The sequence below is a fragment of the Clupea harengus genome, chromosome 12 (genome assembly GCF_900700415.2).
Source record: "Clupea harengus chromosome 12, Ch_v2.0.2, whole genome shotgun sequence".
NCBI lineage: Eukaryota > Metazoa > Chordata > Actinopteri > Clupeiformes > Clupeidae > Clupea > Clupea harengus.
This window is the reverse complement of record NC_045163.1, coordinates 23,089,431-23,104,352: the sequence shown is the minus strand read 5'-3', so window position 1 is coordinate 23,104,352 and position 14,922 is coordinate 23,089,431. Positions and strand designations below refer to the sequence as shown.

At 45.1% G+C, this 14,922-nt stretch overlaps 1 protein-coding gene across 11 annotated transcripts in view; it reads left to right on the top strand.

Annotated features, from left to right (window-relative positions):
* The first annotated feature begins 501 nt into the window (after positions 1-501).
* Positions 502-14,922, top strand: part of LOC105911060 (netrin-G2) — a 29,637-nt gene continuing 15,216 nt past the window's right edge. For all 11 annotated transcript variants that reach the window (XR_004164832.1, XM_031578107.1, XM_031578106.1 and 8 more), the window contains exons 1-2: positions 502-787; positions 5,050-5,693. Coding sequence is in view for 10 of the 11 variants with exons in the window: in XM_031578107.1 (XP_031433967.1) it covers positions 557-787; positions 5,050-5,693 (875 nt within the window). In the remaining variant the exon portion in view is untranslated. The remainder of the gene's footprint in view (positions 788-5,049; positions 5,694-14,922) is intronic.

The window sequence follows — 14,922 nt, the reverse complement described above, 5'->3', positions numbered from 1 at the left end:
AGCCTGTCATCTGTGTCGGTATGGGGGCACTACTTTTCCTGTGTCAGATGAATATCAAAAAGTAGTTTTTTTTTTATTTCCAGGGTGTGAATGTGCCTACGTTGATGTAACCAAGCACTTCTCATGTTGCTTTTGCTCCCCGTAGCAGGACTGCAGCGGCTGGGTGTGTTTGCAGCACTGTGACTGATGGGTCTGCATGGAAGAGCTTTCTGCTTTGACGTTCCCAATGGAGACAGTGCACTGAGGGCTGAGCACGCTTTCCTGTTCCTCCCCGCCCTCGACATTCCTTCAGGGGACCAGTGGACCTCAGGGGGGTGGAGCATTTTTTTCTGTTAGCTCACAGTGTGTGGCATGCGGGCCCAGCATGCCCACTGGAAGCCCATGGACTTCAGCATCCGTGTGGTCACTTCTCCCCACGTCCACATGTGCTGATACCATTTCTGGATGTTTCCGTGTGACAGTCGCCTCGATTTGCTCACATTAGGAACTTGGACTTCCCCTGTGATACCCATCCACTCGTCCACTGTGCCTTTTTTTTCTGCCCGCTTAACCTGCCATGCACGTACAGGCCTGGACCAGGCCGCTGCTTGTCCTCCTGCTGCATGTCGTCACTCATACCCTGGGCCAGTATGACCTGTGCAAGTCCCTGGTGAACACGGACGAGGGTGCGGTGTGGGAGGAGTACGCGTGCCAGCCCAAGAGCAGCTCCATGAAGGACTACATGCGCATTCGCGTGGAGCCGCTCGGCATCACGTGCGGGAACCCGCCTGAACGCTTCTGCACGCTGGTGAGTCTGGCTTTAGCCTTCCTTAACCAGACGCACAGATCCGAGATCTGAACAGACACATGGATTCACACACACTCACACACACACACACACACACACACACACACACACACACACACACACACAGGAACTCTCACACACACACGTACACACACTCACACTCACACACACACACACACACACACACACACACACACACACACACACACACACAGACATAGTGATACATGGAAAGACTTCTCAGTCTGTCTCAGTTACACACACACACACACAAACACACACTGAATTGCAAACATTGGTAATTAGGAAAAGCAGAGACCTGGAGAAGGTCTTTGTTTCCTGCTGTCTCTGCAGTGCATCTTTATTATTAGGAGTCTAAGCACCAGCCTGTCGGAAATTTCGAGTCGTTCAATTTTTACTTTGGAAACTCCAGTTCCAAAATATGTACTGTATTTTATAATATATATATCATTCAAGTTGCACAAAGATATTGAAATGTGCACATTTATACTGCCTGGAAACGGATGTATGAGCATATCAGTTTTTTTTCCTGAAGAGATATGTTTCTTGCACACATTTTATTCAAATTTCCTCAGAGGGTTTATAGCTGTGCCTTTGCGGTTGGCCCCTGGCATTGAGGCTTGCAGCGATCTCCATGCATGATATTCTGAATCTGAATGTTATTATGGATGGCAGGGGTGAATGTAGTTCTTGTGAGTGGTGCAGTGTTGTGGGCAAATTGGCAAAAGCCCTCTGTGCAGCTGCCAGTATGCATGCGGAGCCGACCTAGAGATCAGGGAGGTGAGTTCAGTCTCCCAGAGGAATCAAGAAACAGCATCCAGGTGTTTGTTCTTCGGAGCTGAGGAATAAAACAGACTGTGTTTTCCACTATGTTTTCAAAGAAGCTGGAGATGCTGAACTCCGAGAGAAAAAGAATAAAAAATAAGAATGAAATACTGAGGAAGCTTGAGGAAGTGTCTGTGCTGAGGGTCTGTGCTGAAGGTCTGTGCTGAGGATCTGTGCTGAGTGTCTGTGCTGAGTGTCTGTGCTGAGTGTCTGTGCTGAGGGTCTGTGCTGAGTGTCTGTCTGTGCTGAGTGTCTGTGCTGAGTGTCTGTGCTGAGGGTCTGTCTGTGCTGAGTGTCTGTGCTGAGTGTCTGTGCTGAGGGTCTGTGCTGAGTGTCTGTGCTGAGGGTCTGGGCTCAGTGTCTGGGCTGAGGGTCTGTCTGTGCTGAGTGTCTGTGCTGAGGGTCTGTCTGTGCTGAGGGTCTGTCTGTGCTGAGTGTCTGTCTGTGCAGAGTGTCTGTGCTAAGTGTCACGGAGGTTGTGTCAGATTTGACTCTGTTTAATAAAATTCAGTGGAAGCTGGTTACCAAGCAAGGAGGCTGCAAACCAGAAGAGAGCACTGGCAGTGATACCAAGCCTGGGCGAGCTTTCTGTCCACCACTAGTTAATAACAAGCTTTCTGTCCACCACTAGTTAATAACAAGCTTTCTATCCAACACTAGTTAATAACGAGCTTTCTATCCAACACTAGTTAATAACGAGCTTTCTGTCCACCACTAGTTAATAACGAGCTTTCTGTCCAAACACTAGTTTATAACGAGCTTTCTGTCCATCACTAGTTAATAACGAGCTTTCTGTCCAACACTAGTTAATAACAAGCTTTCTGTCCAACACTAGTTAATAACGAGCTTTCTGTCCACCACTAGTTAATAACAAGCTTTCTATCCAACACTAGTTAATAACGAGCTTTCTATCCAACACTAGTTAATAACGAGCTTTCTGTCCACCACTAGTTAATAATGAGCTTTCTGTCCACCACTAGTTAATAACGAGCTTTCTGTCCAACACTAGTTAATAACAAGCTTTCTGTCCAACACTAGTTAATAAGACTTTTCTGGGCCTGCCTCATTGTCACCATTTTGTACAACCTTCTGAAAGCCCAAATAATTTTTTCCGGCACCTTCACACCTTTTTTCTCATTGTGCTTTCACAGGTGTTTCCCCTCAGTTATTTTTCAGTTGTCATATCTAAGCGCTTGAAAGTGTGAGATGGTGAATTGCAGGTTGATCAGAAAGTGACCGGCTTAAGCAAGAGTTGCTATTCCATTATGGTGGGAAGCGCATGCCCGGCAGGCCCTTCCCCCAGCCCCTCACTCCACGCGCTAGGCTAGGAGCTAAGCCCCACACTCCATGCGCTAGGCTAGGAGCTAAGCCCCTGACGTAATGACGGATAAAGCCCTCAAAAAATGTAGTTGTAATAAACGGTGACCTCATCTGATGGTTGCATAATTATTCTCTTTAGCGAGAGATAACAGGTCTGGCGGGGATGAAGTGTTGAGTTATGGCTCTCACTCTAGTGGCCCACTGTGAAATGTGAAACAAACAAACATTTTGTGCATGAGCTGACTTTTTGGATGATATTGTAAAATTGGAGGGGATCACAAATGCATCACTTGACCAGAGTATTTTTTTCTGATATGGGTATAGTCATAGAGGCTCGAAGAGCTGGATTATAATCTTCATGCTTTGTAAGTAGCATGGCGCAGTGTTGACGTACAACAACTCCCTTAACCCCCAGTGCTGTATACAAATGTGCCAAGAAGTGCCAAGAAGTTCAGGCTGAACATCATTCAAGGATTGATCGCAGGGAGGTAATTCAGAGACCAGCAAAACACATACATATGTAATATTGAGCAGACTGCGCCTATACTGGCTGGACAAATACTCTTTGCTACATGCTGCAGGAGCTCTCCTGTGTCATACGGATACTGTATGTACAGATCATGTTGTTCAGAACATTGCCTTGATTGGAGACAGAGCCCTCCACATTCCTTGTGAGGCAGTTTATGTAGATATAAGTTCATGTACTGCAAGACTCATGTACTTCCTGTTCCTGTGACTCATCTGGGAGGACATAGCACTCCGATCCCAAGGTCGTGGCATAGGTTCAGTACCCAGGAAACACATTCACTGAGGAGACGTACGCTTTCAACTTGACCAAATGTTCCGTTGGATGAAGAGTGTGCTAAGTGGCTAGTTGTCAACAAAAGCTCTGTGGCACTGATGTGCCGTAGTGCAGTAGTGCTCCGAGCACGTGTGTCTGATACATTATGAAGAGGATGCTCCCTTTCTAAATGGCATGACGTATTGATGCGAACACACACACACACACACACACACACACACACACACACACACACACACACACACAAACACAGTCGGCTGAGGGAGTGTTGTAGAGCCATTGTAATTGTCGTCTCAGCAACGGGATTCCAGGAAGGATCATCACTGGAGGGGCTTAGAGATGAGGGCCACCTGCTGTAACAGTTGGCTGGATCTGTGGTGTGTGAGTGTGTGTGTGTGTGTGTGTGTGTGTGTGTGTGTGTGTGTGTGTGTGTGTGTGTGTGTGTGTGTGTGTGTGTGTGTGTGTGTGTGTGTGTGTGTGTGTGTGTGAGTGAGTCTTAGACAAAGTGAGAAGTTCACTGAGGAAGTTTCTCTAATTATACCTTACTCTCGCTCTCTGTCTCGCTCTCTATGTGTGTGTGTGTGTGTGTGTATCTGCTGTGGTAGACGTAGAGAGGACAAGCGCCCCACACAATGTCACTGTTCCACTTCAGTCTACCACAAGGATAATGCATGTAGGATGGGATCACAGTTAATCTCACAATCATGTCACAGGCATGTATGAGTGTTTCTGTAGTATGCTGGTAATGGAATGTATATTATCGTGTAGACTACAGCTCATGTAGGCCAATTGGTGACAGTGCCTAGGTCAAAGGCTGTGTTCCCATGGAAACAATCAATCAAATGAGCCTGTGAGTGCCTGTTTTTTCTAGCAAAAACTGAAGGAAACGGTCTAGAATATACTTACCTTAAGACCTATTTAACTGCCGAATCATAGGAGACAATGCCATTGTTTTCTACATGGCGCAGGGCCAAGACCTTTTTTATTATTATTATTTTATGGAAAGCAACACAGTATTAATCTGTCAGCAGAACTTCATGACTTATAACCACATTCACTGCTTTTCATTTGTATGTTTATGTATGCATGTTCACACTGCTTGAACATTTTATTACATATTATCTTTGCACTGACTATCCAAGAGTGTTTGTGTGTGTGTGTGTGTGTGTGTCTGTGTGTGTGTGTGTGTGTGTCTGTGTGTGTGTGTGTGTGTGTGTGTGTGTGTGTGTGTGTGTGTGTGTGTGTGTGTGTGTGTGAGCTCGCTAATATTTTCTCCCTCTTTATATATTTGTAGGAGAACCCCTACCTATGCAGTGATGAGTGTGATGCCTCTAATCCGGACCTGGCCCACCCGCCTCAGCTGATGGCGGACCGCGAGCGCGGGGGTCTGATTACCTACTGGCAGTCGGTCACGTGGAGCCGCTACCCGGAGCCGCTGCTGGCCAACATCACCCTCGCGTGGAACAAGACCCTGGAGCTGACCAACGACGTGCAGGTGACCTTCGAGTACGGCCGGCCGACCGTCATGGTCCTGGAGAAGTCCCTGAACCACGGGCGCACCTGGCAGCCGTACCAGTACTACGCGGACGACTGCATGGAGGCGTTCAACATGCCCGCCAAGCGTGTGCAGGACCTGGCGGCCGTCAACGCCACGCGGGTCATCTGCACCGAGCGCTACTCGCGCTGGGTGGGCTCCAAGAACGAGAAGACGGTGCGCTTCGAGGTGCGCGCGCGCCTGGAGATCTTCGGGGGGCCGCGCATGGTCAACACAGAGGCGCTGTACACGCGCATGGAGAGCGTGAAGGGACTGCGCGAGTTCTTCACCTTCACCAACCTGCGCCTGCGTCTGCTCAGGCCCGCCCAGGGGGGAACATACGTGCAGCGGGACAACCTGCTGAAATACTTCTACGCCATCTCTAACATCGAGGTGCCAGCCAGGTAAGGGAAACACAGACACACACACACACACACACACACCTACACACACACACACACACACAGACACACACACACACACACACACACACACACACACACACACACACACACACACACACACACACACACACACACACACACACACACACAAACACTCACACAGAATAACTGACTAAATACACTCTCTCACGTACATATACACTCATACACAGACCAACTAAAGTGTCTGATGTGTTTGTCTAGTACGGATAGTGCTACGCATTCAGATCAGGATGTATGGCTCCCCTGACACCGCCGTGCTCTTCTACCACTCTAGCTGCTAGTCATTTTGGAACCGCTCAGATGATCAGCAGCAGCACAGAGGCATCATTCTGCACCTCACTGCTCAGAAATATTACTAACTAACTAACTAACTAACTAAGTGTTTTCAACCTAGGCTTCCATACTTCCATACACTTAAGCATGCACAACACTGATAACCACTGATAGCCATACTCTCTTGCACAGGAACATGAGCGTGGAGTGTTCTGGAGTGGGGCTTATTTATTTATTTATTTATTTGTGAGGAGGAGGAGGGAGAGATTGTGAGGAGTTCGCCCTGACGACCTTTTGAGGGGTTTGAGGGAGTTCTTGGAAAGCCATTTAGCCTGGGATTAATGTTTCTCCTGACCTTGGACTGAATCAGGAGTAGAAAGGAGACCGAGGAGGCAGGCGGAGGTCAGAGAGCATACAAGATCTATTCTATACATTTGCGGGAGTAGCGTGGCGGAGCCTATAGGAAGAGAACCCGTGTGAAGCCCAGGTAAAGACATGACTGAAGTCAAGGTCCGGTTAACACCATTTGGTACTTGATACTGGGCTTTGGAATTTCTACCATTTGTCTGTCTTGCACATCAGCACATCAGCACATCAGCACATCCACCCTGTTGATCCTGTCATGGTAATAAACAAACATTGTATAGAAGGTAGGCTTCTTCGGTTCTTTTTTCTTTGTAAATATATATATTTATATATATATATATATACAGTATACAGTATATATTAGCAATTGTGCTTTAATAAAGCCATGCTGCAGGAAATAAGCCATCTTTGCCAGCAGGAAATAAAAGTTTAGGGTGAGTGTTGAGGGTTTCGAGGTGCTGTTGCTGACACTGTGTACAGACACACACACACACACACACACACACACACACACACACACACACCTATGCTCACAATGTACATGTCACCATGACCTTTGTGACCTTGTGACTCCTAACAGACATAAGAGTGTACACACACATACACACACACACACCCACACACATAGACAGACACACACACACACACACATAGCATAGACACACACACATATGCATAGACACACACACACACATACACACACACACGCATAGGCACACACACACACACACACACACACACACACACACACACTCATAGACACACACACACGCATAGACACACACACACACACACACACACACACACACACACACACACACACACACACACACACACACACACACACAGACACAGACACTTGAGGCTCTGAGGGGTTACCACAGCAGACAGGGCTGTAATGTCCTCACTGGTGTTTGCCCCAGCACACCGGGGAGGAATCCAGGCCACTCCAGAATGAGCTTCACTGTTGTCTCCGCCAGGGATTAACGCAGCTCTATTACTCACACTGGCCCTAATCCTCCTTTCCTCTCAGTTCTTTACACACACACACACACACACACACACACTTACACGTATGCACACAAACGCATGTACACACACACACACACACACACACACACACACACACACACACACACACACATACCTACTCATCTTCTCATCTCTCATCTCACTAGAATTCATGTGTCATCTTGAGCATTAGCATTAAAGAGATTTGGAAGTAAAAAGATTTTGTAAAAATGTATTATAAGTATGGAAGTATAACAAATAGGAATGATTTTATATATTGTGAGCACCTGTGGAAAATAGTGTGTGTACTACTAGACTTGATATCATAATATTTTCCTTTGACATGTAAATGAAGGGTCATTGGCACAGATAGAACCAAGCCTGTAGGAGAGTAGAGACAGTGTGAAATATCATTCAGTTGTTTATCATGCAAATGTTTACAATGCAAACCCACTGGCATCATATCAGGCTCCAGCCAGGGTCTGATCAAAAATTCATCAAAGGGATTCGTGTGTATGAAGTGGCCCACTCCCCACACAGTTCAACAATACATTGTAGTGGAGGACACACACACACACACACACACACACACACACAACCACACATGAACATGCATGCGTTTGCATACACTCACACTCACACACACACACACACACACACACACACACACACACACACACACACACACACACACACGAACATGCATGCGTATGCATACACTCACACGATGTAAGTGATGAGTGAGAGCATCGCACAGACCCCTGGGTGCTAGCCTTAAGTGGTTGATAAAATTGGGCTGTCTCTGTGTGTGTGTGTGTGTGTGTGTGTGTGTGTGTGTGTGTGTGTGTGAGACTGCTGACTCAGGTAAAACTCCTCCAGCTTTTGTCCCTCAATAAGAGCCCAGCAGGAATCGATCACACTGTCATCAGATGAGAGAGAGATAAAGAGAGAGATAAAGAGAGGGAGAGAGAGAGATAGAGATAATTGATCTCTCTTTTTCACACTCAGTAGTTTAATTCCCACACATACAGACATCGCCTGCCCTCCTGGTCCTGTGGGTCTCATGTTCTCAAGTTCAAGTTTTTAAAGTCGTCTAAGAGTCTAAGAGCATACTGTAACTGCCTATAGACACACATGTTAAGTGATCAAGCTCATGGGACTCACCAAACACCAACACCTCTTTGCAAACAAATCAAAAAGTCAATCTGTGTTACAAACTCAAATATTGTTCATACCTCACTGGAGGATCCCTCTCAAGAGCAGCATGATGCTTTCTGGGAGTTTGAGTTTTAATTTGGTCCTGGCCTACTAATACTGAAGTCATTATATTTGCATGGAGTGCTTAGCATGATTACATCTTGGTCCCAATGCTCTCGAACAACCATTTAATGGTCCTTTCTCATCGATTTCTCAATTACCAATCAAAGTAAATAATGTTGTTCATACAGTAAATCAAAGTAAATAATGTTGTTCATACAGTACATGCTTATGTAGCCTTTAGTTCCCTTTGACTAAAACCAAAAAAATGCATCATGAACCGATTTCCTTTTTTATAATAGTAAAGTAGTATTAAGCCTTCAACCAGTGTGAGACTCTGAAAGGCCATGGAATGCCGAGTAAAAAGAAGGGGGAGAATTTGTCCAAATAGTCACCACAGTGCTCAGAATATCAAAATGTCAAATGTAAATTTCCCCAAGTTTGAAATCAGACCCCATTTGAGGGGTGGTGTGTGATAGATACATACACCTACTGTGTGTGTCTCCCAGAGACGTGGGTAGACTGCTGCTGCTGGTGTAGGTGTAGGTGGTGGTGGTGGTGGAGGTGGAGGTGGTGGTGGAGGTGGTGGTGGCGGTGGATGAGGGAAAGATGATGGATGTGCTTACTGTGGCAATACATCAGGAGGATGTGATTCAGAGATTAACAATACTGTATCTCATCTATTCTCAGACACAGACACACACACACACACACACACACACACACACACACACACACACACACACACACACACACACACACACACACACACACACACACACACACAGACACACACACAGACACACACACTCACACACACACACACACAAACACACACTCACACACACACAAACACACACACGCGCACACACACACACACACACACACACACACACACACACACACACTCACACATATACATCAAACAAAAGGAGAAGGTAGCAAGACATAAACAAAGGAACACTTGCATATAGACAGATGCTGTGGCAGACAGAAGCAGCTTAACAGAGAGTACAGTGTGCCAAATGAAATGCGGAGCCAGACAGGCAGGCAGAAAACAGGGAAGAGGATAGACATGCAAAAAGAGATACAAGGAGACCATTAATGAGAAAAGCAGCCATTTTAATGCTTTTCCACAATCCCCAGACAATCCCACAGTTTTCTCATAATTCTACGGTTAGCTGTGTAGAGAACTGACAGAGGGTGGCTCCTCTTAGTGTGGGCAGTGGCAATTCGGCTGGCTTAGTGCCCGAGGTGAACATTGAATTCCATGCCCCCACATTGCATATGGTGCCCACCAAAAAGTCAAATGATGGGAAGACAAGGATGGAGCAAGGATGTGTCATGTATCTGAGGTTGTGACACATAATGCCAAACTCTAGCACAACTCAAACTCAAAGCAGTTTATATTCACAGTTTGACAATTCTCCTAATTGTTCTTCTAATGTTTCTGCATAAATCACAACTGCTAGTGCTGTTGTTAGCTTTAATCTGACACTGGACTGAATTAGAGGGTTTGTTGTTAGCTTAAATTTGCCAATGGACTGAATAGAGGGTTTGTTGTTAGCTTTAATCTGACACTGGACTGAATTAGAGGGTTTATTGTTAGCTTTAATTTGCCACTGGACTGAATAAGAGGGTTTGTTGTTAGCTTTAATTTGATACTAGAATGAATTAGAGGGTTTGTTGTTAGCTTAAATTTGACTCTGGACTGAATTAGAGGGTTTGTTGTTAGCTTACATTTGACACTGGACTAAATTAGAAGGTTTGCAACTTAACAATTCGGTATCATGCCCATATCTGGAACCTGTGACAGTTTTTCTCGATTGCTTTGGCACATTTTTCCAATCACTGTTTACTTTTTCAAAACAGCTCACACACAGCCCATAACAGAAGATGAAATAACCAAAACACTATTTGATGTTTGCTGAATGACACCACCTTCTCAAAACTTATCACACACCCATCAAAACCAAACATTTCCATCAAAACCTACAATTTGTGCTCAATTGAAAATGTATGTTTTCTCATTTATTTAACAATGGATAACAAAATTCAAACTACAGCTATCAATATCAACCTCTGAATCCATCACTTCAACTTTTGTGCAACACCCTCACAGCATTGACTATTTTACCACTGACAACATACTACAATTTGGGTTTTGTACTGAGCACTCTTGACAATATACTGTCAGAAAGTATTTGAAATCTGATAATTTGTATACGTAAAATATTGTAGTTCTGTTTTTGTATTGCTAAATACTGTAAAAGATATTCTAAACAAGGACCTGTCAACACCATTGATTTTACATTTGTTCTACTGTGTACAAAATGGCAAAGATTCTGACACAAAAATATTTATTGCAGTCATTTTTCCACATTAGATTGGACACTGTAAGAAGTCAAAATGACAGGTTTCAAGATACAGTAAAAAGGTCAAATCTGTTCTGCAGTGAACAGTCTCCCCCTGCCACCAGTGTGGGCCAGTGTGTACCTCAGCAAGGACTAGGACGAAGACAAGGAAGAGGCCATAGTAGAACTAGAGGGGCCCCTGTGTGGCATTCATGTAAGATGCTCTAATGAAATTACGTAGGGCAAGTCATTGATCACGTAGTCAATCATGACCTCTCCATGAGAGAGGCTGGCCAAAGGGTTCAGCCAAACCTGAGCCGTCATACTGTCACATCAATTGTTTGTACGTTCGGCAATGACAATGACACTTTGCTGGCCTTTACAGTCAATTTACTGTACTGTGTTTCATTGTATTTGCACTCTTGGCAACAACCATTTCTATACTTTTGTAAAGCCACAATACAATGTAGTACTATAGTTTCACTAAAGTAATTTACAACATATACGGTAGAATTCTGATTACTGTATATTTACAGTATTTACAGCCTATTGCACTATTTTTGGTGGCGGCCTCCTCGATCCATGCTTGGTATCAACTTCAATCTATTGACCTCTTTTAGATGTTGAGAACTACTTGATTAGTTGTGCACAGAGAGTTCACACAGGTGCTGACGCTATTTAGAATAAAGAGAGCAGTTTCAGTAGGCTGCTACTAAGTGTCTGCAATGTGTTGACATGGTTATTCAATTAGGTTTTGTGTCTTTCTCTGAGAAGTGTGTTAACTGTTTTGAAAAGTGTGTTAAAACTCAAAGAAATTTGTGTGAAAGCAATGAGAAATAGTTAACCCATTCGCCAGAGAAGACTCTTGCTGTGCAAAGAAGATGTGAGCATTAGATTAAGTTGACCCATGATTCGCTAAATGTGTGTAAGCAATCGAGAAAAACTGTAATAGCAGCATTGCAGATTGCAGAAGCCTTGAAATTTCGCCTGTGTCCAATTTGAACGTGGCCCAGTCCTTGTGGAAAACCCCTCCTCAGGTCACGTCGCGTCACGTACCGCCTACGCCTGGTGGGGGGCCTGGGCTGAAGCAGAAAGCCCTTAACGGAGGAGAGAGAAATAAGTGAATGAGAGAGTGAGAGAGTGGAGGATGAAGCAGCAAGCCCTTAACGGAGGAGAGAGAAAACATTGATGAAGGAGCAAGCCCTTAACGGAGGAGAGAGAAAGAAGTGAATGAGGGAGTGAGAGAGTGGAGGATGAAGGAGCAAGCCCTTAACAGAGGAGAGAGAAAGAAGTGAATGAGAGAGTGAGAGAGTGGAGGATCAAGCAGGAGGACGGAGGGCTGAGAGAATGTGGGGCAGAAGCTAAGGCCTAAGATGGAGTGACAGGGTGGAAGGAGTGAGAGATTGATGAGAGTGTGGGAGAGGTGTATATGAGAATGTACCGCAGGACAGAGGGAGATAAAGCGAGTGATGAGTGAAAGAAGGGGAGGGTGGGCACAGGGGATGTGTGAAAGGGAGAGAGAGAGAGGGGGAGAGAGGGAGAGAGGGAGAGAGAGAAAGAGTGAGAGAGAGAGAGAGAGAGAGAGGGTAGAGGCAGCTGTCAGCAGGGTGGTATGGGCCTGCCGAGGCAGCTGATCTTATAATCTGTTTATTTCTTCTCCGTGGGAAAGAACGGACGCATCAGCATTTTTTAAATTCTCTTCTTTTTGTTTCATTCCTTTTTTCTCTCTCCATCTCTTTATGCTGTCAGGACTACTACTCCCTTTAAGCCCACAAATAGAATAAAATAGTCAGGGTGGGCTTCTCTGAAAATGAAGAATTTCATACAAGAAACTTGCAGGAAAGGGGGGGGGGGTGTCTTTGAAAGGTGAGTTATTCTGTTTCTGGCATGTTCATAAAGCATTTCAAAGCCCTGACTCATCCCTTTAAGGCTTGGAGTATTTCCTTTAAAGATTTCAACATGCTGATGGTCCATTTGAGATGCTGAATTCTGGAATGCCCAGTCTAACTTCCTGGCTTGCATCATTGCATCAGAGCGTCCACGCCAGCCATGTAGAACACCCTTTTACACCACTGTATCGGACACAGGAACGCAAACCCCCTTTTGGAGAGTCTTAGATTCAGCAGAGATGAGAACCCGTTAAGAGGCACAGGGTTACAACCCACATCTGTGCCCCTGTCAGGATCTTCACAGACGATACCCTCTCTCTTGTCAGATTATGGTACCTATCCACTGGCGCATTCATCATGTCCATGCTTTTGTTTTAGGCTCTGCTAATTGATAAAGAGCACAGCGCCGAGGATGAAGAAACAACTTTAGCGCAAATGCCACAGACGGTGTTGACATTAATCCTTGACAACATGACAAATTGCCAAAAGATCCCACAAAAAGAAGAGCCAGCTCCGTGCAAAATGGTGGCAATTACTTTTTTCTGCTAGGTCAGGTTTTACTGCTGCAGTGATCCTGTGGGACACATGTGTCTGCGCTGTTGAGCAGGACAGAGCGAGGCTCTCCTCCTACTCCTCCTCCTACTCCTCTTCCTCCTCTTCCTCCTCCTCCTCCTCCTCCTTCTTCTTCTGTGTTTTTGGTTGTTGTCAGGAGCGCAGAACAGGCAACAACCTACAGCTTTGCTTGTTGTTTTATTATGCCATCTTGAGCCATAGTTGGTGCTTGAAGGAGTGCAGTTGTGATTGGCCGTGGTCCAGATGAGGAGAAAGAGGAGGAAATGGTCCAGAAACCACCTCTGAAGTGAGCTTAAATAGCTCTCAGGGGGGAATCTACAAAACTGTGGTACATACTTCCACTTGACAATTTCTGTAGCTAGCTAGGTCAGTAAAGGCAGTCTGCTTTGAGTTTTTGAGTAGAGTGTTTGAGATGCCTTGTGTGTGTGTGGGTGGGTGTATATGGGATATATATCCCATATATGTTTACACCTTGGGCAGTAATGATTGATCGGGTTGATGGATGAGACGTGACCTGTTTGACCTGCGCTTCTCTTCTGTGAGTTGCTGCCTGTCAAAGTTCCAGATGTTTGAAGTTCTACTGATCTCAACGTCCTCAGAACCCCCTGCCTCCCCACCGCGCCACACACTGCAGGCTCCTGGCTCACAAGAACCATTAGCGAGCCAGAGGAGGCTGTTAAAACACACTTGCATGCCAAACAGGCCCGAAGTGAACCCCCCCCCCACACACACACACAAACACACACACACACATCATTAATGAGCACAGACACCCAACTCCGAGTCTTAAGATTCTGAAGCTCACAGCAATGAGCAGGGAGTATTAGCGGTGAGTAGTGAGTATACTTTGGAACTTTGGGATGAAGTGAGGTAGAACATTCACTAAATGAAGAGCAGTCTCAAAGTAAGTAGAAGCTGAATGCGCGACAATACATCCCTCGAACCAGTACACTAAATGAGTGTGCGCATGTGTGACCTTTACAGTGACCTTTACTTTGTTTCTGGTTATTTTGATTCTGATTGTTTAGGATAAGAAGTATTCCATTTGTATGTAGTATTTGACCACCATGACAGTTTTATACATGCTCAGACCAATTATCAGAGAATAAAACAAGGATACAATGGTAAGATAAGATGAATTTGTGCAATAACAATGGAATGCCAAGAAGTGGTATATGGCAATTATACTGTAGAACTTAATGCATTGCAATGGGGAGCTATAAGTAAGGGGTAAGGAATAGTCCCCCGGTCATAGGGAATTCCCAACAGGACCGACAGGACAGCGATGTGCATTGGAGGAATTCTTGGAGGAATGTTAAGAATGTTAAGATTCACCACTAGCTGTGTCACCTGCTCCAACAAAGGGAAAATATTTTTGTATCTGCAATTTTAATCAGTTGAAGCATTTTATCTGGATGAACTTTACATTTTGAATCGGGGATCATTTCATTTTACCACATAATT